The sequence below is a fragment of the Heloderma suspectum genome, chromosome 1 (assembly GCF_057233095.1).
Source record: "Heloderma suspectum isolate Gila_16-S chromosome 1, 16-S_ref, whole genome shotgun sequence".
In the NCBI taxonomy this organism is placed as follows: domain Eukaryota; kingdom Metazoa; phylum Chordata; class Lepidosauria; order Squamata; family Helodermatidae; genus Heloderma; species Heloderma suspectum.
In genome coordinates this window covers 162,191,739-162,217,476 of record NC_139458.1, presented here as the reverse complement: position 1 = coordinate 162,217,476, position 25,738 = coordinate 162,191,739, and the positions used below count along the sequence as shown (strand labels likewise).

Genomic DNA, 25,738 nt, shown 5'->3' with positions numbered 1-25,738 from the left:
CTGAAAACTACTTAGGCTTATCAGGGTACAGCTGATGTAGAAACTGCCCAGATTGCCACTATGTCAATAGTAAGCCGTCGGGTGACAAAACAGAGGTCTCTCCTCAGCCCCTCGGTATTCCATAAAAAACCCATAAGGCCCAAACGGGGCATAACCCATCAACTTGCGCTTGGCCGTGGGCCACTGCCGTGCCTTTGCCTTACCGATCAGTTCCCGATCTCCAAATGCATAAGTGGGTTACATTGGGACAGACCTGTACCTTGGAAGTATATCAAGGCCCTCTCAGAAAAGTCAGACTGGGGAGCCCCGCCAACCCTGAACTCCTAAGGGGCCCTGAAGAAGGCCGTTAAGGCTGCTGCGTGGAACAGGGAAACATCTTACTGGAAAGCGCAAATGGAGGGTCATAATCCTTGGAGCCCAAAAAGCGGTATCCAGGGAGAGAGGGTGGCTAAAATTTACTCAAGCAGGCAACATCAGTGCCCAACTGTACATTGCATGCCAAAGCCCTGAAAATTGACGAGCCAGTAACCCCCAGCGTCGTGGGCTGGAAGGCTAAAATGGCCAGCTTGCAATCTTTGGTCCTGGCAGAATGCCCCTTGTTCCTTAAAGATACACAAAATTGTGGCAAACGATCTATAGGTAAGGGCCGTAAATCCTGTAACTGAAGTTCGCTCCTAAGGCACATAACGCCCTACCTGCTCTGTCGTAAGTGGCTCCTGTACTGGGCGCTATGGAATGCAGGATGGCAGGCTCGGCTTCAGTATGCCGGTCTCCCATACTACTGCAGTGATGGGACCTGGAAATGGACGGGCTTACGGGACTAGGGCCCAGAACCTGTCGATCTGATATTGTGACAAAGTATCGGCAATTGGGTTTGCAAACCCGGCACATGGCAGGCCCAGAACCAGATGTTGTGACACAGACAGTGGAGCGCAAACGCTCGAATCAATGACGTGACCCTCTGATTTCTGGAGGACAGGGAATTAAAACATACACAGTGGCCATGTTGTCATACTAAAAAGGGGGCTACCATCTTGGCTATGAGGTTGGCCCAAATGTGCATGGCTAAGCAAATGGGGAAGAGCTCTGGAAAGGTAAGGCCCTGACAAATTCTGGCGGCAGCCCACTCTAGGCCACCACCCACAGCATGATCAGACCTACCATATGATTTCGAAACCCCCAGGGTACCGGTGGTACTCCAGTGAATCTGCAGGTCAGCTTTGAGGAACAGCCCACGCCTCCAGAAGGAGACACTATTAAAGCCGTACCTGTGGATCCATGCGCACAGCAGAAGTGACCCTGGTTCGATGGTGCGGCAGCCGCAGTCCCTGCATTGGCCAGGCAGAGCCAGCACAGGAAGGCATGGCCGGCGGGTGCTACGCTACATGGAAAATTGACAATTCCCTACAACATCTTGCAGGACCTCCAAGGGGGACCTTGGGAAGACGTATAACCGCTTGGAGATGTGCCCAGAGTACCAGAAATGTCCCGAGGGAGGCGAGAACATTGCTTAAGGGTATCTAACTCGATTCTGAGGAATGTCAACGTGGCAGACGGGCCCTCAGTCTTTCATGAGCTAAAGGGACACCTGAGGTAACAGGGTAGGGAAACAATGCTTACATTAGGTCAGAACATTAGGGATCTCATGATTAACAGACTGGCCCTTGGAAGAGAGGTTACGAATCAGCCTAAACTCCTTAGAGGACTTCTTGGGCACCATTCCGAGAGGGGAAATCCTTAGATTAGGCATCGGGGTGTAAAAAAAGGGGGAGGGGCTATAACCCATCCTGCCAGTACTGCCTTGTCGATTTCCTCGTGAACCCGGCGATGCATAGCAAGGAGGAATGTTTCTTTATGAGCTAAGGATAGCCTATGTTGACCTAGGAAAAGGGCGGAGGTTCCAAAACCAAGCATGAAGCCATGAACTAAGTATGAGAATGCGACTGCCCTGTCAGGGTAGTGTCTCAAAGCCAGAGTAGTGGCACCATCGTAATTGGGCTGGGGCCCATAGGAGAGGGATGTAGCCTGCCACCAGGCTTCTTACTGCCTTGGCGTTCCTAGGGGGACCCTGCCATCACCAGGCCCTTGGACAAGAGGTGGATGGGTGCTGTCCGCTCCAAAGGGAGCACTCATGACGGAAACGGGACAGGTTCCAGGACCATACACCCCTGGAGCTGTATTCCCATCACAGACAGGGGTGCTGAAGCACCGGTCACGCAATAGGCAGAGGGCCAATGCGGGAGACAGCCTGGCTAGAATATGGCCACTGTCAGATCTGTCGCCAAAACCCGGCTGGGAAGGAGTCAAAATTGGGGCCAAAGGTCTCAGCCTTTCAGGTCCCAGCACAGAGAAGGGTCAAAAATGGCCCTCCTGTGGAAAGCCTTGACATAGGCCAGCCACGCACCTCCTGAGGTGAAAGCTAATGAGATGAGAAGTAGCCCCGGTGGGCATTGCTCCTCTCCCCAGATTGGCGTAAGAATCTAATATTGCCACTTACGTGGACGGCCGAGCGGGTGGGGGTGGGGCAAGGGGTCCTGAGTTAAGTCAGCAGAGCCCAGCCAGATGCTGAGTTAAGCGGCTGGGGCTACAGAGGAGGGGTGACTGACGGAGCTACAGGCGGCCCAGGTGTCATATAGGGGGATAACGGTGGGCCACTCCAGGGAGGCAGGCTAAGGCAGCCAGCCCCAAGGCCAAGAAGGTTGCCTGCCTGGCTCAGTAAAGCGAGGTGTGGTCATCTCACCCATACCCAGGGCAGCCGCGCCGGGTCTCCTGCAAGCAGGGGGGGATGTTATTGCTTGCCGTGCTACTGACAGAGATGCCCCAGAACGGTGTATTGCCTCCCATGGTGGCGTGCTGCCCAGGCGAGCCCACGAAGATGAGGAGTAGGCCTCAATGGCAACCGGGCATGCTGGACCCGGGGCGGCTGTGCTCCGATCCCCTGCCAGCGAAGTGGATGATGTTGCCTGCGCCACTGGCGATAGAGACGCCTCAGGAGAGTGGACGGTCTCTGGCAGTGGTGCATGATCAAGGTGAACCTGAGAGGATGAGGTGGAGGCTTTGATGGTGTCCAGACGTGCTGAAATGGAAAGCAACAGTGAATGTTGAAAATTTATTTATTTATATCCCACCTGTCTTCCGTCATGGAACTCAAGGTGGCCACATGTGGCCCCCAGGTGGTCTCCCCTCCAAGCACTGACCAGACCCAGACCTGCTTAGCTTCAGCAAGGTGGCTGCCTAATGTGCCTTCAGATTGTGCCCTGGACTGGGACTGACCCAAAGCCACCCAGCGATCATTATTGACAAGTGAAAACCAGGACCCGGGACTCCCGGGTCCGAGTGCAAGGCTCTAACCACTACACCACACTAATTCTCCTAGCAGAGCTGGAGCCCAGGTGGAAGGCTGGCAGGAGGCAGAGGCCTCAGAGGCCCGCAAGCCCTGTTAGAGCGCTGGCCATCATAGCCCTCTCCTCTCAGACTTGAAACCTCTGGGCCTATGGCCCTGAGAAGGATGGCTCAGGTGAAAAAAGGGGACTGGGGGCAGGCAGGGCAAGCCCCTGAGAAGGCAGAGACGCTGTCGCTGAGAGGGACAAGCGGGGCCGATAGCTGTGTCCACCGAGGCGCGAGGGCTAGCGGTGGGATGAGGGAAAGAGGCAGCCTCGAACCGCCAACCCTCCGCCTCTCAGACTAAGCGCCCTCCATGCAGCACCGCAGCTCCAACCGGAGAGAGAGCTGAGGATGGGAGGGGGGCAGAGCTTAAGGCAACTCTGCCAGCCCCTCCTTACATGGTGGTGCCACTGGGGGTACACCAATGACTGGTAGCCACGTCCTCTCACCCCACCCGCCTGCAATGGCCCTCCTCTTTCAGCCAGACAAGCTGGTGCTGGGTTAGGGCATTTGTCAGCACAGGTACTCTAGAGAATATTTGGTGATGAGCTAAGTTTATATTCCAGGAGAATTAATTAGTTGGGTCACTAGAGGATTTTCCTTCCCTAACAACCTGTTCCATGTTGATCAAAGTTAGTATATACATTTGAACCAGATTTTGACAAGCCTTTTAAAATATATTCTGTACAGTCTCCTTAGTTAAAAGACAGTGACATATTTCTTCTTCTATCCTGCCTCTATTTTTAGTTTTTAATTGTTTCTTTTTCTGTAAGCAGCTATCAAGAGAAAAACATTAAAGTTGCAGCTTACAATCTTATGCAGTTATTCTTGAGAAAGTCCCTTGAACTTGAAGACAAACTAGTTCTGCTGTCAGAAGATCAGGTCCTCCATGGTGCTCTATCTTTCTCTGTAGTCAATTTATTTTATTTATGTATTATTTATTTTTATTTACAATATTTATGGACCACTCCACATCAAAAGATTTCAAAGTAGTGAACAGCAAGATAAAAGAATAAAGCACCAGGTTAAAACAGTTAAAACATTTTAAAAAGACAAATTCCAATGTAGCTTTCTTTCTTTCTTTCTTTCTTTCTTTATTTATTTATTTATTTCTTTATTTATTATTGCATTTCTATCCTGCCTTTTTTCCTCTTGCAAGGAACTCAAGGCGGCTTACATTATCCTCCTCCTCTCCATTTTATCCTCACAACAACAACCCTGTGAGGTAGGTTGGGCTGAGAGTGTGTGACTGGCCCAAAGTCACCCAGTGAGCTTCCATAGCCGAGTGGGGACTAGAACCCGGATCTCCCAGCTCCCAGTCCAACACTCTTGCCACTACACCACACTGGCTATAGGGGCCCCAAATTCCAAACAAGGCTCCCATGTTTGCTGCATTGATCTTTTTTTAAAAAAAGTATGACATCCTGCCTGACATTACAAGGAATATATGCAATAACAGGGAGCCCTATGTGACTTGAGACTACGCTATTTGAAATACTGCATTATCTTATGCCAGCCTGCTCTGAGTTTTAAGATCCCTGGGAGAGGCCCTTCTCTCTGTCCCACCAACATCAAAGGTATGTTTGGTGGGAATGCAAGAGGGCCTTCTCAGTGACTGCTCTGAGACTCTGGAACTCCCTGCCAAGGAATGCCAGGGTAGCTTCATTTCTGTTGTCCTTCTGCCAGCAGAATTTTTATTCCCGCAAACCTTTGACTTTTGAAGCTGACTTGTTTGCTGAGTTAGGTTTTAATTGGTGGGTGCTGTTTATTTTTTATTTTTATTGATGTGTTTTTAATTGATTTGCTTTTATGCCTTGATTTTAATTTTGTACTTTATTATTGTTAGCTGACATGAGCACCATTTGTAGTGGGAAGGTAGGATATAAATCTAATAAATAAATGTAAAAAATTGATAATACAGAAGTGCCCCTTTATTAATCAGGGGTTGCCTGAGAGCCAGACTACACATGACTGTGGTGAACATACTTGTTCTTCATATATCTCCCCAGCCTGTTGCTCTCCAGATGTTGTTTTTTTTTAAATACCGTTTATTCTATTTTTTATCTTTATAAATGAAATAAACAATACCAACAACCTAATCAATAACTACAATTTCCCCACAATACAGTATTCTTAGGAGGACACAGCAATAACAAAGGAGGAAAAGAAAAAAAAAGAGAAAGAAGAAAAGGATTAAAATTAAACTCCATTACACAGAAACTTCAAATCCCATTCCACTTAAAAATTATACCTATAACATTGGCAATATTACAATTCAGTACAGTCTAAATAATCAACCTTACATTTCAATATCATATCATCAGTCTTATAGCAAGGAAGCAGGCCTATAATTCATTTCCAGTAACCATATATTGCCCTTCAGCTAATATATAATATTAAAGCTTAACAATTTAACCAGCCAAAAATCTTAGTAACCAATAATGATAGTAGTAGTAGTAGTAGTAGTAGTAATAATAATAATAGATATTTAAAAGGATTAATAATAATACTAACAAATCACTAATAAAATTTATAATATTATATGATAATAAATCTTAAAATCAACCTTACAACAATCACTAATATATTTTGTACTAGATATATAAATGAGTGTGCACATTTCTATACACCCTCAGACAGTAAATTTAAGTACAGTATATCATATCCATTTTAAAAAGAAAGGATTTAAAGAAAAAAGAGAAAGAGAAAGGAAAAAATGAGAGAAGATAAACAAAAAGAATGGATATATGCGTATATGAGCAATTATCTCTGGCCTGGCCTGAATCTTCCAGACTATTTTATTTATTTATTTTTTAAATTTCTATACTGCCCAATAGCCGAAGCTCTCTGACTAAAGAAAGCCAGTTAGCAAAACCTGTTTGTAGATTCCAGTTCATGGTGGTAGAGCAGAACTCTCACATGATTTTCCATTTAGCCACGCCTCCGCCATTTCATGATTTAGAAATGTCTTCATCTGGCCTTCAGAAAAAATGCGAAATGTAGCAGGATATTTTAAGTGACATTGTAAGTTCATTTGTTTTGCCAGAATTTTTCACCTTGGTAAATTGCCTTCTTTTATCAGCAACCTCTTTGGTGTAATCTGGAAATAGCATAACTTTATCTTGTTTCCAAAAAAGGTTTCCACCCTCTCTTGCCAAACGCAGGATATAATTTTTTGTAGAGATTCTTGCAAATTGGACTATAACCGTATAACCAGTCCCTTTGGCATTTGACACACGGAATGCCTGCTTAGTATCGAATGAATAATCAGATGGCACAGGGAGTATCTCATGCTGGAACTTATCTACAGAAGTAGACACATTTACATCAGTAGATAAATTTTTAATACCAATGATACGTACGTTTGCCCTGCGTAAAGAAGCCTCCAATTGAGAAATTCTGACAGAGAAATTGTTGAAAAAAGCTTGTGATGTTGTTTCATTCCCTGCCACCCGATCTTGCAGCTCGTTAATCTTCACCTCCATTTTTTGCCAAGAAGTGTTGATTAAATCCACAGCCTCTTGCAGGGCGGTGATGGAATTTTGAATAGTATCCAGTCTCTTAGCCTGTTCCGCAAATTGCAAGGACAAAGTTTTTATCAAAGCAAGTAACTCCTCTTTATTTTCACTTCTTGGAACCTTTGCCAAGGAAGGTGTGTGTGTGTGTGTGTGTGTGTGAGGGGGGGGGGTAGGCAGAGAACCTTTTTTTCACCTTAAAGTAGTCATCCTTCTCTTCAAACAAATCTTGCAGGTCCTCAAATATTGTTGATATATCTTAATCCGTTCCTCAAATGTTGTTGGTGTTTCTTAATCCATAAACTACAATGGACCACGTCAGCCCTATTTTCTCCTATTTAGATAGGAGGTGTCAGGAGGTCGCTCCCTGTTGCCTTCTGAAATCCTCAGGTAGCCAGAATCAACACGCAGACAATAGGGCTTTTTTCCAAGGCTTTATTCCCATTCAACTTAATGACGCTTGCAGATGCTAATTGCTTGATCCTATGAGTAAGACTTAAGAGGGCTGCCAACTTGGGGGTTCTAACCTTAGGAATCAGTTGATCTCCATTTGAAGGGGAAAGCGGGAAATCGCTGTACGTATGAGCTAGGAGGAGAGAGTACACCCCTTTCCCGCGGGGCATCAGGGCACCGCTGTTGCCGATGCGCCAAGCGGGCTAAGCACCGCCTCTCAGCACCCGCCATCTCGCGCTTGAGAGTGCGCCGGCGCCTAGCGTCCAGAAACGGCTGTTGCTCCGCCCTCTCCCAGCCAGGGTCACTATCACTTTCAGGTGAGGGGCTCTCCCCCTGGCTGCTCCTCTGAAATGCACATGGGTTCCTCTGGAATCCTTTGTAGGTCTCTTGTGAAATAACTGTGACATCAGTTCCTGAGTCTATTTTTGAACATTATGAGTTGTCCCGCAAATAATTAAGTTATTCTCCACAGAGGCTTCTTTAGAAAATATGGAGACTAAGAACAATTTGCCATCCATAGGCTCAATGCTCCCTATACTGTGCTCCTCAGGCTGGGTAAATTCCTTTAATGTTATGAACCTTTCCACATCTTGGACATGCTGTGCGCAAGGGTAGGCCTTTTTGCTGTAGAGTGCTGTTAAAATTGCTGGACTGCTTTTTATGGGTGTTCCTTTGTTCAGCTTTTGCCGAGACATTAGGAATGAATTTGCTCTTTTCAAAATGCCTGCTGCTGCTTCTAGTGTTTTGTTGAATAGAGGTTATTTCCTACAAGCCATTCCCAAGTTGTCTTTGTGCCCTGAACTGAGATTTGATCAACTCATATTGCCTTTCATCTCTATGGCTTTATGAAGGGTTAAGTCCTATATTAGCTGAGCTCTTTCAGAAAGCCCTTTGTATAGAATTCCAAGCACCAATCTATCTTTAAAGTGCTCCTCTTTTTTATCAGCAAACTCAAGCGTTCATCCTCTTAATATAAAGCCCTAAAAAATGATTGGTTTCTCCAGGCTTCTGAGCTCTTTGATAGATGCATGACTTCTCATAAACGTCATTCCTCTTGGGGATAAAATGGCTATCAAACTTGGCCAGTCTCATACTTGAACTTATGGCCCTCTTCAGCAAAGGCAAAACATTGAAAAGTATTGTGGCTTCTTTCCCTGTAGCATAAAGGAGTCAATGTACTTGCACTATTATTTTGTCTTGTTAGGAATTTGTGAATTTAAAACTTCTGTGACTATGATATGAAAGGCTTAGAGCAGGGGTGGGCAACTGTGGTCCTCTAGATGTTTTGGCCTACAACTCCCATCAGCCCTAGCCAGCATAGCCAATGTTGAGGGATCATGGGAATTGTAGGCCAAAATATCTGTAGGGCCCCCCAGCTTAGAGTACCCCCCCCACCTAGAGGACACACCAGTCAGGAAGGTAGACAAGAACTTTATTGTCTCTCTCCAACAAGACTAAACAGTAGCATGAAACTCCTGATTCTGTCCAGATACAACTTAGCCTGTTGCCACCTAAGCCCTGTGTGGGCATTCACCTGCATCGCTCCTAAGGCTGAAATAGGGATGGGATGTGTGTGAGGATGCATGCCCCACTCCCAAGCATCCTTGCAGTCTGGCTAACTCAGAGACCATCATGCATTCAGCAAAGTTTGCACAGGGGCCTCTAAATATGTTCGGCCTATTGTGCTTACACAGCTCCCGTGATCAAGAACCCTGAGAAGGCAGGGTTCTTGATCGTGGGACCTGTGTAAGTGCACTCAACGAAATGCACTGACAGGCCCCTCCCTATGCACACCTTCCTGCTCAATGCTCATGGGACGCTGAGGTAGCTAGATGGAACTGTTCTAACTTACTATTATGAACCACTTATTCAGTGGTTCAGTCGTTAAGTCGTGTCCGACTCTTCGTGACCCCATGGACCATAGCACGCCAGGCCTTCTTGTCCTCCACTCTCTCCCGGAGTGTGCTCAAGTTCATATTCATTGCGTCGGTGATGCTATCTAGCCATCTCATCCTCTGCCATCCCCTTCTCCTTTTGCCTTCTACGTTTTATGTGGTGTAGTGCATTCTGTGGTGCCTACTAAATGTTTCCAACTCCTGTTCCTGCCATTTCCACCTCCCTGTCTATTTCTGTGATCCTTAACAGCTTTGCAAGAAATTAAATACGGCAATGGTGGCTATTATAGGAGCCATAGAGAAGACTGACCATGTTGCACTGATATGCCCTGAATCAGTGAAGTGGCCCAATGGAACCTCTGATTGGTTTTTAATGACGCAGTGACTTTTATGCAAGTTTGATGAAGATTCCTTTAAGCCCCAGTACCTCCAATTTGCCAAGAAATGCTCTAATTAGGGCTTAATGGCATACTGACAATTAGATATTGCTTTGGTGTTAGTCCCATAGGGGAAATGCCAATGATAAAGCTGGCTTCAACAGCTCTTCAGAGTATTTTATTTCCTGAGACAACCTCTTTCTTCCTGAAAGAGAAATTAAGAAATGTCATTTATAAATGGACAGCATCTTTTAAGCATTCTCAGTTTGATAAAAAAAAAAATCTGTTCTAAATGAGGGGAAGAAAAAAAATGCACAATTATCATAAGAAAAGTTGTGCTGAATCAGACCAAAGGTCTATCTTGTCCAGCATTCTGTTCCCACAGAAGTCAACCAGATGCCTATGGGAAGTCTGCAAGCAGGACATGAGAGCAATAGCATCTTCATGCTTGTATTCCCCAGCAATTGCATTGGAAGGCATGCTGCCTCTAATACTGAAAATAATACATATAACCATCATGACTAGCCATTGATAGCCTTATTCTCCATGAATTTGTCTAATCACTTTTTAAAGCATTATACTCTTTAGATTTTAGATTCTGGATTTTACAGTTTAGATTGCCCATAAGTGCTGAGGCTGCTTGCTTATTTATTTATTTATTTATTAAATTTATTAATCGCCCATCTGGCTGGTCACCCAGCCACTCTGGGTGATGTACAAAGCATATAATAAAACAGTTTAAAACAATAAAATTCTACAATAAAAACATTTTCTAAAATACCCTAACCCACCCCAAATGCCTGCCTGAACAACCATGTTTTTAATGCATGGCGGAAGCGCATTAAAGAGCTATTTTATAAATAGAATAAATTATATTCTATATTGTATTTTCTGTGCAGATTGTTTTTATTGTGTACTGTTTATTCTTTTATGACATGTTCTGCCCCGAGAACTTTTTTTTATATATATATTGGGTGGATTAAAAATACACTAAATTTAAAAATGTAAAACTGTCTTAAGTTGGTGGGCATTGCTACATCTTGTAGCAAATTAACTATTAACACAGCCCTTGCATACCTGACTGCTGTATCTGCATCAGTTTAAAGCCGATCCATAATAAGGCAATAAGAGAGCAATCCTATGGTCCCTGGGAGTGTGTCCCAGGGACCATAGGCTGGCTTGTAAAACCTGTCCATGGTCAGAAATAGGGCTGCGATCTCAGAAGGGGAAGTCAGTGATCAAAACCCCAGACTCCTCCCTCTTGCAGCTGGTGCAGAGAGAACCATGCTGGCTTCCTCTCCAAGGCGAGAAAAGCGACCTTGGAGGAGAAGGAATGGTGGCATTCTGGTGAGCAAGGAGGGGAGGACACCGGGGAGGCCAGGATATGAGTTATCCTGAGCTTCCTCCAGTCTCCTTCCCTCCCCCTCCGAAGCACCCTTGCTATATGGGCTAAAAAAGCCCATCTAGTGAAAAACACCCAATATGTAGGACAGGGAGGTGAAGATTGCCTCCACTGCTCTTCCCACCCTTCCTTCTTCAGCCCATCAGGACATAGGAAACTTGGAAGCCTTCAAGTTCAGGGGCTTCCGAGTGCAAGAGTGCAATCCTATCAATTGCTCCCTTAATCTTATTCCATGTTCTCACCCCAGAACAGAACAGCAGCAACTTCAGCAGTAGGAACATCTGCTCCTGTGTGGAGGAGGCCATCTAGCCTCCTCCAGGGTGCGAACTTTAACTCAGTAATGGAAGATTTTAATTTTAGTATTTAAATCCTGGTTTGAGGCATGTAGTTTTTTTTATTCTACTTTTGATTGATTGTTCTATTGATTTTGTTAATATAAAGTATTTTAAATATTGTGTATATTTTTTAAAAAAAGATTTGTAAACTGCTTCGAATTGTTTAGGGTGCTGAACCAGTGGGGGAGAAGGAAGTGAGCACTCTGGAAGAGGTGGAGTATGGTGGCTGGGGAAGGAATTATGCACCGCTTCTCTCCTCTGCTCTGAATTAATTTTGTGTTGCAGTGGCTTGCTTTTTAAAAAGGAAGACTTAGGGCACTGTTACACTAATTTAGATGTGCAGTTGTCTCCTGTTTCAGTCCCATTTCTTAAAACTGCTTTTCATATAGATCAGCTGTTTCTGTGGTTTGTGGATGCTCAGTGCAGTGTCTATTACTGCTAATGAATATACTGTGACTTGGTTGCATTTTTCCTCTTCAGACTTCAATTTTTCCTCACTTCGATGGGCAAAAATATCAAAAAAGTATTTATTTTTTCTTTTAGCTGTCTCCGTAATGAGGTACAGTGCTTCATCATTTGGATTTGCTGTAAGTAATCCCATAACTTAAATGCATGTTGTGTACTCTCTCTGATCAGATCACCATATTTTTCCTCTACAGATGTCATGAAGAGCACCACAATAGAGAATTTTGACTGAAGGGAGGAATGGCAAGTGAAGTTACACTAGTGATTTCTTGCATCAGAAGATGCAAGAAAATTTGTTCAAGATCAAATAAAAACATTAGAGATGAACCTAAAGCATTTCCCCCCAATGTTGTTAAGTGTTTATTGCATTTTCTAAAATAACACAAATGTGGTGATGGCTACTAATTTTGACGGCGTAAAAAGGGTTTAGCCAGGAGAACTAAGTTAAGCCTCCATGTATGGAGTCAGACTATCCCTGAATACCAGATTCTGGAAAGAAATGTGTGAAGCCTTCATGTTTGCTTGGAAGCACCAGGAGACACATGACTGGCTGGTGCGCAAAGAAGAGTGCTGGATGTGCACCTGCCTGCCCCCAGAATACCATCATGCATGTCACATGTGACTGGACTGCAGTCTTAACTAGTGAGCTACTGGCATCATCATAACCTTTTCCAGAGGGGTAGCCGCGTTAATCTGTTGCAGCAGAAACAACAAATTTAAGTCCAACAAATTTATTCTAACGTAAGCTTTCATGTCCACAGAAAATTGTCCACAAAAGCTTATGCCAGAATAAATTTGTTGGACTTAAAGGTGCCACAAGACTCTTTGTTTTTGTCACCATCGTGTGTCTGAAAAGGTTCCTTATCCTGGCAGTGTTGCTCATGTGAATCCACCAGGCATCAAAAAATTATTGCTACATTTTACAAAGCAGAGATTGTAGAAAGATCAATAAGTGTATCAGTCTGGGCCTGGGGGGGGGGAATTGGTGTGTCCTCCCCCCACCCCTATATATGAAATATATATATTACAGCAGCGGTCCCCAACCTTTTTGGGACCAGGGACCGGTCCGTAGAAGACAATTTTTCCATGGACCGGGGGGATGGGATGGGACCGAGCCGCAGTAGGGGTGTGGGAACCCTCCTTACCTTGAGTCCGCGGGGGGGGGGATCCGTCTCTCCCCCCCCCCCCCGGAATCCTCTCTGGCCCTGGACTTGCTGTGGAGCTGCCGGCCGGCTCCGGCCGGGGGAGGACTTCCAGCCGCTGGGATGCAAATGGTGTCCGCATAGCAGACGCCATTTACATTCCTGTTCTTTGCAGTAATAGGCTATTACTGCAAAGAACAGGGCCAGAGCCAGCCGGCAGCTCTGCAGACATGCCGCAGAGTGGAGCCGGCCAGGGCCAGCGAGGATTCTGGGGCAGGGGGGAGGGATGGATTGCCTCCCCTCGCCCACGGACCCAAGGTAAGGGGGGGTTCCCACACCAGCACCGGTCCGTGGCCCAGGGGTTGGGGACCCCGTATTACAGCAAAAAGAGGTGGGGAAAGAGTAAAAAAACAAAACAAACTCCCTTGACTGACACAATAAGGTCTGTAGTGAGTTTTGTTTGTTTGCGACACAAAAGATCAGCTCATTTTAAAGAATGCTGACCCTTGCTTTTATTCAAATGGTTTATACCAAGTTAGTTCATACTCTTCTAGCATAATTAGCAATGTATTGATTTAAACAGTCTTTGCCTTAGCTGCCCCAAATCAAATGCTTATGTATCTTTTGTAGTTTGATGCCACTTTGGATGTGTTGTCATCGGTGATAGTTCTGTGGCGCTACAGCAATGCAGCAGCCGTACATTCAGCACACAGAGAATACATGTGAGTACTTGTGGCTATTTTTAACTCTTACTGAATGTTGCACAGATCCATTTTTCTCCTCAGAGGCATTTCTCTCTCTGTGTGTATCTTTCTGCCTTGTTGCAACTTCTAATAGTCCATATTAAGATTCTTAGTATTCTGCCTTTTCTGGACCACATAAATTCAAAGACACTATATGTAATAAAATTCCTTTGAGGAAAAACGGTAAAAATCTTGACTGAGTCAATTTTTTTCTTTGCAGCTTTTTAATGAGGTTTTTGCTGGAGTTTGAAATTCTCACTGCTTGGATAGACTGCTGCTTTATGTAGCACAGTGAATGACCTTGGAAGCAAACAAAACAAAGCAAAGCATGTCTGAAGCTGTTGCTATCCAATTAGCAGTAGTTTTCTGAAGTCATATGATTCTGATTCTCTCCCACCAGGAATATTTCACTGAATGTGATCTATTGTGTTAGGCTCCAGGTATAAAGTCAACATGCAGTGGACTGTTTCACCTGCTCTGTTTTCCTCATGAAGCCTCTCAAAATGGTATTTGGCTTTCAAAATTCCACTGTGAAAACTGTGTGTGATTAAACATAAAAGAAACTTGAATAACTATAGATGTATTTAAAAAAGATTTTGTTTTTTTCCCTTGTCCAGGCTGCACTCAACATCAGGTGTCCTATCACCCCATGCTTGCTATGTTACTTGTTGGGGGAGAAATAAAAATGGTTCTCCTCTGTACATTTTACCCACTACAGGGTAGCTACAGGGGAGCTTCTTCCTGTATGGGTGTGTTTTATAACGACATATGGGTGTGCATGTGAATAACATGCAGAGACACTGCTAATGCCTATGTGTGCCTGTGTATGTATGCTTCTGTGCATGCACATGAGGGAGAAAAATATGTATGTTCTATGTTATGTGGCTTAAAAAGCGATTAACCAGGAGAACTAACTTAAGCCTCCATGAATGGAGTCAGGCTACCTCTGACTCCATATGTATGTTCTATGTATGTTAATCATGTTCTATTTTCTGTGTATGTTAATCAGTATGTTCTATGCTGATTAAATAACTGTGTTAAATCAGGAGCATGAAACAGACATTATTCACAGAAAGCAAGTACCAAGAAAAATATGTCAGAGGTTGGTATAATGGGTCACAAACCCAATGTGTTGTCCTAGCTAATGTGTCTTGGTGTTTAATTGATGTGTGCATTTGAATTCTGAGAGCTGCCTTTTGAGGATGTTTGTGACCTCGCTATGCATGGGAGAGAAGTGAACGATCCACCATATAGAACTACGTACTTAATGGAGGAGGCTAAGGCTAGCAATGGCTACTAGTCATGATGGCTGCACATTACCTCCAATATCAGATGTCGTATGCCTCTCAGTACAAGTTTGCTGGGGAACACTTCTTAAACCATATTTCCACTTAGTTTTAGAATATCAGGGCAGGGGCATTGATTTTAACCTGCCTACCCTGATGGCTGAGTAAATTTGGTAAGAAAAATGGAAGCAGACAAAGGCCTAATGCAGATGGGTCCACATGCCTTTAGGGCCAAGCTAGCATGATGGTTATGTCTTTAGCTCTTGCACGGCTGTTTTTATATATATATTTTAAAGAGCAGACTGAACTTAGGACTGTGGTATGGGGAAAGGGTTTTTTTAATCCCTTGCCCTCACCCTGGTCCTGATTCAAATTATGGATTTATTTATTTATTACATGTCTATACTGCCAAATAGCTGAAGTGCTCTGAGTAGTTCAGTCTGCTATTTGCAGGGGGCGCGGAGGTCCTACTGGAGTCAGTGCGACGTCTTCTCCCATATTTCCAGGTTTGGGACTGTGGTGAGGCAAAGGTTAAAAGACCCCCTCCCCTGCACAGTGGTCCCAATCCAGTTTGGAACATCACCATGGTATTAATTAAAAACAGCCATGTAAGGACTAAAGACATGAATAATGCCAAGGGTGACATTTTTTTTTTGTCTTCCCGTTTACTGCTGTGGCGCTGTCAGAATCTAATCGAAATCTAAGCACTGAATACTTGTTTTGAAAGTGGAGTGCAGCAGTATTAATTTAATACTGTCAAATAAATTTATAGTTACACTGGGATTAGAAAATTAATTTAAATCAGTGTCATAAATTAAATGAATTTAGAGTGACTTGATAAACAAAGAAGCACGCAAGATGCTAAGAAAAGGGGATGATTATAATACATATAAATACAATGACCAGCTGTTTATTGCTTTCAGCTCAATGCAGGTTTGAATACTCAAAGTCATAGTAATAGAGTTTTGAAACTTGAAAACAGCAAATATATACTGTGTTCTTGTACGCTCAAGAAAATGGTGCTGTTTCTACAGGTCTGTGTAGCACATCGGGATTTTAACTTGGGCACTGGGATTAACATAATTGTTTTCAGTTTGTTAAAAATATTAAATTAATCATATTTTACAAATTTATTGCTTCCAAAATAGAAGTGGGCTACTTGAACTAACAGGTATTGATGGAAAGTCCACACATTCATAACAATGGTGGCTTTTTGTTAATAAGCCAAATGTTCCCTTGAAAAGATCATCAACAGGTTTAATTCTATTCCCAGAGACTTGAATTGATATAATGGATCACATTACAACCCTGTTCAGATGTAATGGTGGTGTCTGGTGGAAAATCTTGGATTAATTAACCCACAATTTGTGGCGATATGAGCCATAAGTGAGCCACTTCCAGTTTCCTTTAACAACCTTCAAATGTGGCATTCAAGGGTTATTCCCATGACACCTGAACAGGGGTACTTGGGGTTGTTTGTGGGTTAAACAACTCCAAGTTTACTCAAGAACAAGCCATGAGTTAAGTTGGGGTTGTTTAACCAACAAACAACCCCAAGTGCCCCTGTTTGGATCTCACAGAAACATCCTGTATTAGAGGATTGTTAAAGGAAGTCGGAAGTGGCTCGGGTGTGGTGCAAGTCCCACAATTTGTGGGTTAATGAACCCACAATTTGCTGCCAGATGCTGCTGTTACATTAGAACAGGGTCACTATGTGTTCATTACCTTACCTAGTGCCAGGATATTTGTTGTCAACAACAGCTGCACTGGAAATGGCGACTGTTAATAATGTGATTGTCACCATCATTACTTTCTGCATTGAATTTCTTTCTGACCTCACTGTCTAGAATTCTTCCCCCCTCCCCACGCCATATGTACTGTATGAAAACCCTGAAACTCTCCATAAACCTCCATGCATTTGATGAAGTGGACTATAGTCTACAAAAGCTTATGCCAGAATCAATTTTTTAGTCTTTAAGGTGCCAAAAGGCTCTTGTTGTTCTTGAAAAGATAGGAAGTGTGTGAAGATTTTCTAAAGGCTGTTGACAACTGCAAAAAATGGATTCATTTCCTGCCATCTGAAATTACTCCTTAATAGCCATAAATGGTACTGAGATCAATATACTGTCTATACTGTAGCAACCCCAAAACAGGTCATAATGTATACTAGCCACAGTTATGCATGCCTTGCTGATATCCAGGCTTGACTGCTATAATGAGCTCTACATGGGAGAGCCTTTGAAGATGACTCAGAAACTTCAGCTGGTACAGAATGTGACCCTTTGCATCTCTGTTGGTGCTAGATGGTCCAGTGATATTATATCAGTTATGTACCAGTTGCACTAGTTTCCAGTGCACTTATGGGGCCAATTCTCAGCTGGGCCAGGGAAGTGATTAATGCCTCTCTGTGAGAGGGAGTGGTCTCGGGCTGGCTGAAAGAGGCAGTAGTGAGGCCACTCCTGAAGAAATCCTCCCTGGACCTAGAAAATCTTAATAACTACAGGCCAGTGGCAAATGTTCAATTCCTGGGCAAAGTCCTTGAGTGGGAGGTTGTGAGCCAGCTCCAGACACTCTTGAATGAGACTGATTATCTGGATCCATTTCAGTTGGGGTTTAGGCTGCGTTTTGGCATGGAAGCAGCCTTGATCGCCCTGTATGGTGACCTATGTTGGGAGAAAGACAGGGGAGTTGATTCTCTGTGATCTCTCAGCAGCTTTCAATAGCATTGACCGTGGTATCCTTCTGGATTGACTGTTGGAGTTGGGAGTGGCAGGCACTGCGCTGTAGTGGTTTCGTTCCTACTTGGAGGGTTGGCTGTAGAAGTTGGTGCTTGGGGAACATTGCTCGGCCCCATGGATAGTCCAGTATGGGATTCTGCAGGGGTCTGTTTTGTCCCCCGTCCTGTTCAACAGCTACATGAAACCACTGAGTGTGGTCATCCGGAGTTTTGGAGTGTGTTGTCATCAGTATGCTGATGACATGCAGCTCTACTTCTCCTTTTCATCTTATTCAGGTGAGGCTGTGGATGTGCGAGATCAGTGCCTGGCTGTGACAATGGACTGGATGAGGGCTAATAAACTGAAACTCAATCCAGACAAGACTGAGATGCTGTTAGCAGGTGGTTCTTCTAACCAGATAGAGGGTGCTCAACCTGTTTTGGATGGGGTTGCACTGTGCCTGAAGGGGCAGGTCCATAGCTTGGGGGTGGCCTCAGTGGCACAGAGTGCCTTCTTCCAACTTTGATTGGTGGCCCAGCTACGCCCCTATCTGGACAGGGATAACCTGGCTTCAGTTGTCTATGCTCTGGTAATATCTAAGTTAGATTACTGCAATGTGTTCTACATGGGCCTGCCTTTGAAGACAGTTCAGAAGCTGAAGTTTGTGCAAAATGCAGTGGCCAGATTGATAACGGGGACCAGAAGGGCCGAACGGAAGACCAACTCTGACCTGCTTGCACTGCTGCTTGTATGTTTCTGAGCCCGATTCAAGGTGCTGGTTTTAACCTATAAAGCCTTACACAACTCGGGACTGCATGGAGCGCCGCTTCCAGCTCGAACATACCTGTACACTACATTCAACATCTAAGGTCTTCCTCCGGGTGCCTACTCCAAGAGAGGCTCAGAAGACAGCAACAAAGAAGAGGGCCTTCTCGGTGGTGGCCGAGATAAATGGTGGCCAATTATGAAACTATCTCCCTGATGAGGCCTGCTTGGCACCAACATTGTTATCTTTTCAGCACCAGGTCAAGACTTTTCTCTTTTCCCAGGCATTTGGCAGCATGTGGTGAGTTTTAATTGATCCTGGATTTGTTTTATGGTTTGTCTGATTGTTCAAAGTTGTTTTTCGATATATGTTGTCTCTGTGTAATTAGGGCTGTTCATGAACCCCCCAATCTGCTTTGGATGCCATTTGAGATCATCCAAAGCAATTCCGATCTGCCTCAGACCAATTCGGACCCCTTCCGATCCGACTCGGATCCGAATCCGAAGCGAGATTTGGAAATCTGGATTGAGTGTTTTGGGCCTTTTCCCATTGACTTGCATGGGAAAACACAAACGGTCATAACTTTTTTAGTTTTTATGACACAGGCATGAAATTTGGGGACCTCTCCATGCCCCCAGAGAGGAGGCAGCCTGCAAAAGTTCAGACAGTTTAGCCCAGCGATTTTTGTACTAGGTGCTGGTGAAATTTGTTTTTTTCCAGGAAAACTCCCAAAGCCAAGAGCTGTAACTTCTCCCTGTTTCCATGGATGTGTGTGAAACCTGGGCCCCTCCCAGCCTCCCTTGAGGGCATCCCACTTGCCAAATTCCTAGCACTTTGGCCCACTGGCTTGTGTGCAAGCTGCAGGTGAAATCTGATTTTTTCCAGGAAAACTCCCAAAGCAAAGAGCTGTAACTTCTCCCCACCTCTTCCCATGCCAACACCCCGAAGATGCCTCATATTGTGCTGAATTGCTTTGCCACACAGTGGACTGTTATTGGAATAAGAAGGTGATTAATATAAATGCTATGTGTCTTGTGCTTTTTCAACACTGCCTTGAAATTTGGATGTATAGCTTTGGTGGAACTACAACCTAGCACACACACACATGGTCACAGACACGCAAGAGCTAAAGAAAAGCAGAACTACTTAAGCAAATGATGGGTGTCTTTAATTTATTGTTTTACATTTCAGGTTCTTTTATAGAAGGCAGGATAACTTCAAGAAATACAGGGCAATAGCGCAGGCGATTAGATAACAGCCAAATCAAACCTTAAAAAAAAAAATACTTATTTAATTTCTGTTTTGGGAGGATCAACACAGAGAAGACAGACGGTTCACTTCAGCATGGGGGTGGGGGGACAAACACTACACACGTAGGCTGCTATAATATGTCTTTCTTTAAGGATTTAGAAAGAAAGAAAAAACTGAATGGTTGAATATGACTTAAAAGGGCTGGGGGGAGGAACATGTCCAGAAGTCATTGTTTGTTTTGAAAAATCCAAATAAGAGTGGGTTTGTAAAAAATTAACAGAGACACAGTTGACTGACAAAAATTACAAGAAAATAGAATGGAGAAAACAGAAGTAAGGCTCAACATTACACAACAAACGTAGCCTTTTCCAGGGTCCAAAATCAAGATAAACACAGGGATGGTGGGGGAGGGGGAGCATGGCAGCAATTTGCAAGGAAAAGCTAAGTTAGTTTGAAAAAATATGGAAAGGAGAGATAGAATCTTATCAAATACAAACAACAAACGAGTTGGAGGTACAAAGATATAAGAGAAAGCAGCTGGAAGAGGTGTTGCAAAAGACACTGTCCCAGTGGGGATGGACGATCAAGGAGCGAGAGAAGGGAATGGTCCCAGTACAACCAAGCTGTTTCCTTTTAATTTAAATTCTGAGGAAAGCCTAATGGCTATCAAAATTGAATAAGTTGAAGGAACAACTCCTAGGAATGCACGTGCACACACACGCACAAACGATCATCTACCTACACCAGCCCTCTCTCCCAAAGACACAGTTAGCGCAATGACTGAACGCAGCCTTTTGATGAAGTATATACGTCCTTCCTCCAACGCTCTCTCTGATTGGTGACTGCTAGCGTCAGTTCTGGCTGAGGGTCCCTATTCACCAAAGCACATTCCTTCCTCCTCCTGAGCTCACCTTCCTGCCTCCCCTCATCTGCTTGCCTTCCCCCTCCTCCTCCCTCCTCCTCCTCCCTCCTCCTCCTCCTCATGCCCCTCCACATGAGCATTGAGAAGTTGATACATTTTGGAGACAGCTTCTCTGGACTGCTGAGGCATTCAGTAGAGCTCCGAATATATGAGGCAGAGGAGGTGCTTTGCCCCGGGGCACCTCGGTACTGCTCTGAACCGCCTCGTATCATGAGGCTTCTGCTCCAAAACAGCTTGCATCGCCTCATTATTCAGACTTCGTAACGAGGCAGAGCGCAGCCCTACTGTGTATGCTGTCTGTTTGTGTGTTTTTAATGTTTTTAAAATTTGCATGTTGTATTTTTAATGTTTTTAACCTTCGCAAACCACCCAGAGAGCTTCAGCTATGGGGTGGTATAGAAATCTAAACAATAATAAATAATAATAATAATAGTAATAATTCAAAGTGCTGTTTTCGACATTCAAAGCCTAAACCATTTGGGTCCAGGTTATTTGTAGAACCACCTACATCTGTATGAACTCACTCATGCTTTACGATCATCTTTGAAGGCCTACTCACTGGCTCTCAACTAAGACTGGTAAGGTAGTTTGACAGTAAAGATAGGATAATTGCAATAGTGGTCCCTACCCTATCAAATTCTCTTGCAAGAGAGATATGGCTGGCTCCATCTGTGTCTGTTTTTAAGAAAGCTTTTAAAACATGCTTGTTCATACTGGCTTTTAATTGACAAGAGTTTACGGTATTTATGGTATTTGCTGCTGTTAGATATTTTAAATTTTATTTTACTGAAATTGGTATGTTTTAAAATTGTTGCTTAAATTTAAAGGTGCTTTTATAATTTGATATTGAATTGTACTGTTTTTATATTGTAAGCTCCTTTGGGATTACCACAGTCTTGAAAGGCAGCTAAGAAATATATTAAATAAAGAAGTTTTCAAGGATTCTTAGTTCCATGGATTTTAATGGGCCTGGTTATAATGCTAATTAACAGAAAAATCATGTACAATGTTGTAAGGACAAAAGAAGGGCCATGCAGGATCAGGCCAAGGGTCCACCTAGTTCAGCATTCTGTTCACACAGCCCAACAGCTGCCCACGGGAAACCCACAAGCAGGGCACGAACACAACAGCACCCTCCCACCCATGCTCCCCAGCAACTGGTGTACATAGGCTTACTGCCTCTGGTACTGGAGGTAGCATATAGCCATCAAGACTAGTAGCCATTGATAGCCTTTTCCTCCAGGAATTTGTCCAACCCCCTTTAGAGCCAACCAAATTGATGGCCATCACTACATCCTGTAGTAGTGAATTCCATAGGTGAACTGCACTGTGTGAAGAAGTCTTCCTTTTATCTGTCCTGATTATCCCACCAATCAGCTTCATAGGATGACCCCAGGATCTAGTATTTTGAGAGAGGGAGAAAAATGTCTCCCTATCCACATTCTCCACACCATGCATAATTTTGTACACCTCTATCATGTCTCCCCTTACCCTCCATTTTTACAAGCTAAACAATCCAAGCTATTGTAAGCTTCCCTCATAGGGGAGATGCTCCAGCCCCTTGATAATTTTAGTTGCCCTTTTCTGCACTTTTTCCAGCTCTACAATATCCTTTTTTTGGTGTGGTGTTCAGAACTGTACACAGTATTCCAAGTGTGGTCACACTCAATTTGTATAAGGGGAGTATGATCTTGGCAGTTTTATTTTCAATTCCTTTCCTGATCATTCCTAACATGGAATTTGCCCTTTTCACAGCAGCTGCACACTGGGTCGACATTTTCATGAGCTGTCCACCACAACCCCAAGGTCTCTTTCTTCGTCAGTCACTGCTAGCTCAGATCCCATCAACTATACATGAAGCTGGGATTTTTTCCTCCAGTGTGCATTACTTTACACTTGCTTACATTGAACCGCATTTGCCATTTTGATGCCCATTCTCCTGGTTTTGAGAGATCCTTTTGGAGCTCTTCACAATTTTGTTTTAACCACCCTAAATAACTTGGTGTCATCGGCAAAGCTGGCCACCTCACTGCATACTCCTAATTCCAGATCATTTATGAACACATTGAAAAGCATTGATCCCAAGACAGATCCCTGTGGGCCACCACTATTTACATCCCTCCATTGGGAGAATTTACCATTTATTCCCACTCTCTGCTTTCTGTTCATTAATCAGTTAATGATCCATAAGGGGATCTCTCCTCTTATTCCGTGCCTGCTAAGTTTGCTAAGGAGTCTTTGCTGAGAGACTCTGTCAGAAGCCTCAGCTCATCAATTCAGGCACAGGTATCTCTCCTACATCTTCTGCAGCGAAGACAGATGAAAAGAATACATTCAGCTTCTCTGCAATCTCCTTATCCTCCTTTAGTACTCCTTTAACCCCATTGTCATCCAACGGTCCAACTACCTTCCTAGCTGGCTTCCTGCTTTTGATATATTTAAAGAATTCTTTGTTGTTGGCCTTGATGTTGTAGCCATATGCTCCTTAAAATGCTTTTTTGCATCTTTTATTGACTGGGTTTGGAAGATCAGCGAAGGAAAAGAATGGTGGCTTATTTTCCTTGTTCCATGCATGCTGCTCGTGTGCCTGCCATTTCCCTAATTGCCCTCACCACGGTGTGGGTTGCTGTGACATCCGAACCTGGTGAGTGTGTGGTGGAGGTGGCTTCCAAACCATCCTGTAACCTCTCCAACAAGCCATGGGTGTGATTGGGACACTGCTGTTAGGTCCTCGAAGGTCTTGTCCACCGACCTCTCTGCCTTTTGCAGCTTCTCCAGGTCAGCAACCATGGTGTCAAGAGAATGGACTTGTTCCCTGAGAGCCACAAGCTCATGACATTGAGCACACCCCCACGTCTTCTGTCCAGCTGGCAGATAGTCATACATGTCAGGCAGTAATCAAGGACTGAGCATATAAGCACACAGTTAATAGAACTAACATTTTATATACAATGCCAGAAGGTTTTATATAACCACTCAATGGCCGCAGTTCTATATACATAATTAGCATGGAGTGAGTCCCATTGATGATCTTTGGGCTAGAAATACACAACTGTACACAAGTGTTCTCACTGAGGAATATTTTAATTGCCTTTAAAGAAAGAAACTCTATTAAAAAAAAAACCTATCCTAAGCTCATGATATTAAAGGTTTTTCCAGCATTCAGTAGCTAGCTATACCTATGTATTTAGCACATATACATAATAAAGTATCCACCCAAAACCAGTACATCATCTGAATGTCAGCTTCTTTAAAACTTTGTATTTGGGAGTTTATAGATATTTTTGGAGTGTGATACAAATTTTATAAGATGTATGAACCTTCCAAAGCTACCAGCTGCCCTATACTGTTGCCACATTTCAATGTTATGGACTTTTTTCTCTCTCTTGTGTATTATCATTCAACTGACCAAAGAGAACAAAAATAAAGATTTACAAAAATATCTGTTTCCATCTTCAGTGAGTTGACAAAAATCCTTCATCTTACTACAGTGCAATCTAGCCAAGGACACAGTCATTGAACTTGCAAACATGGAATCCACAAAGTATTTCTGAGATTTATTTATTTTACTAAAATATTCAAAGGGTCTAAACTCTCATTCCCTATTGATTCTGTTTCACTGGAAAAATGTCAACAGAAGCCCATATAAACCTTTACATTTCCAGTTCATTTCATCCATAGCTTGTTAAAATTTAGCTTGTTAAAATTTAGATTCCCAACCAAGAGAAATACAACAATGTATAAAAGGATATTGACATTGCACAGTAAATATTTCGCAGTAATATACATCAAATAATATACAGGCAAAATCCAGCTGAAAGTTAAACACCATTAATTTCAATGGGAATGTGAAACACATGCTTCATTCTTATGGGTGAATTTTGACTGATATAATTTTAGCTGTATAATTTTTCTGTAATAAAAATGAAATCTGGTTTTCTTGAAATAAAAAAAGGACTTATGTTAAAAGAAGAAAACAAAGTCTGTTCTTCTGGTAGTTTTGACAGTCAAGCTTTAAGGTAACGGCAAGCTAACAAAGCCTACCAGCTAGTAATTTGACTGATATTGACAATCTTGTTTTATTCAGCATAGTGTCATCACAGTTCAGTGAATATTCTAATTAACTTTGCAGAGAGCTGCTAAAATTGGTTCCAACGCCATGCGAAAGACATCTTGCTAAATACAGTGCATGAGAGGAGGAAGGCAACATGATATCTGTGTATTGGCAAGTTTAAGTGAAAACATTTGTACAGATTGTATTTGTATGCATCACTAATTTTTTCTTAATCCCTAATTCTGTTTCCACACCTCCGCTGCTCTCAGAGCAGATTGAATTGAGAGTAGTAATTACCAAGGGCTTTATTATATACCCAGTTAGACATATTGCTGTCGCTACATTCCATTTGCTGGAAAGCCAGCGGGATGATAATTAGACAGGGAGATATCCTGTAGTGGATGTTTTACAGAAACTAAATTACATGAACTACATCAAGATCTTTAGTTAAACTAGGAAGAGATGTACACTAGCATAGCATTTGTAACAAAACATGAGCTGGAGAGTGGTTAACATTATTTACAGAGCTAGCTAGGGATGAATAAGCACTGGTGATAGCAAAGCCCAAGGCTAAGCTCACAAAGAGAAGCTGACAACTTTACATGTTTTAACTCCAATCCTCTATGGGCAGTATCCCATACTGCCACTGCACCTTTACTACTTCTCTTCTCATTGCGGATTCTACTGCAAGCAAAACAGAAACTAGTGCTTCCTAAAGGAACTCTGGAAACGAGCAGAAATGCTCATTTCTGGAACAGGACAGGTCAGCAGAGCTCCCTTCTCCAAACTCTGCTACCCAGTGCCTTCTGGAAATGAGTGTTTTTGTTCATTTCCAGTTGCTTCCAGAACTGCCAGGTTTCCACTGTGCTATCAATCAGTAGGTCCTGCTAGTAGGCAGGCAGTGTTGGATACTGCCCCATTTGGACACCATTGTATCACAGATCTACTTGTAAGGTCAGAGAACTCTCTGAAAGGGAGAAGGATTCCAGCTCCTCATGGGCATGGAATTCATGGCTTTATTCTTGGTGCTA

The 25,738-nt window shown here is 43.5% G+C and overlaps 1 protein-coding gene across 6 annotated transcripts in view; it reads left to right on the top strand.

Moving 5' to 3' along the window:
- TMEM163 (transmembrane protein 163) overlaps positions 1-25,738 on the top strand; it is a 171,589-nt gene that overhangs the window by 91,545 nt on the left and 54,306 nt on the right. For all 6 annotated transcript variants that reach the window (XR_014784207.1, XR_014784206.1, XR_014784204.1 and 3 more), the window contains exons 3-4: positions 11,905-11,948; positions 13,599-13,690. Coding sequence is in view for 2 of the 6 variants with exons in the window: in XM_084808801.1 (XP_084664927.1) it covers positions 11,905-11,948; positions 13,599-13,690 (136 nt within the window). In the remaining 4 variants the exon portion in view is untranslated. The remainder of the gene's footprint in view (positions 1-11,904; positions 11,949-13,598; positions 13,691-25,738) is intronic.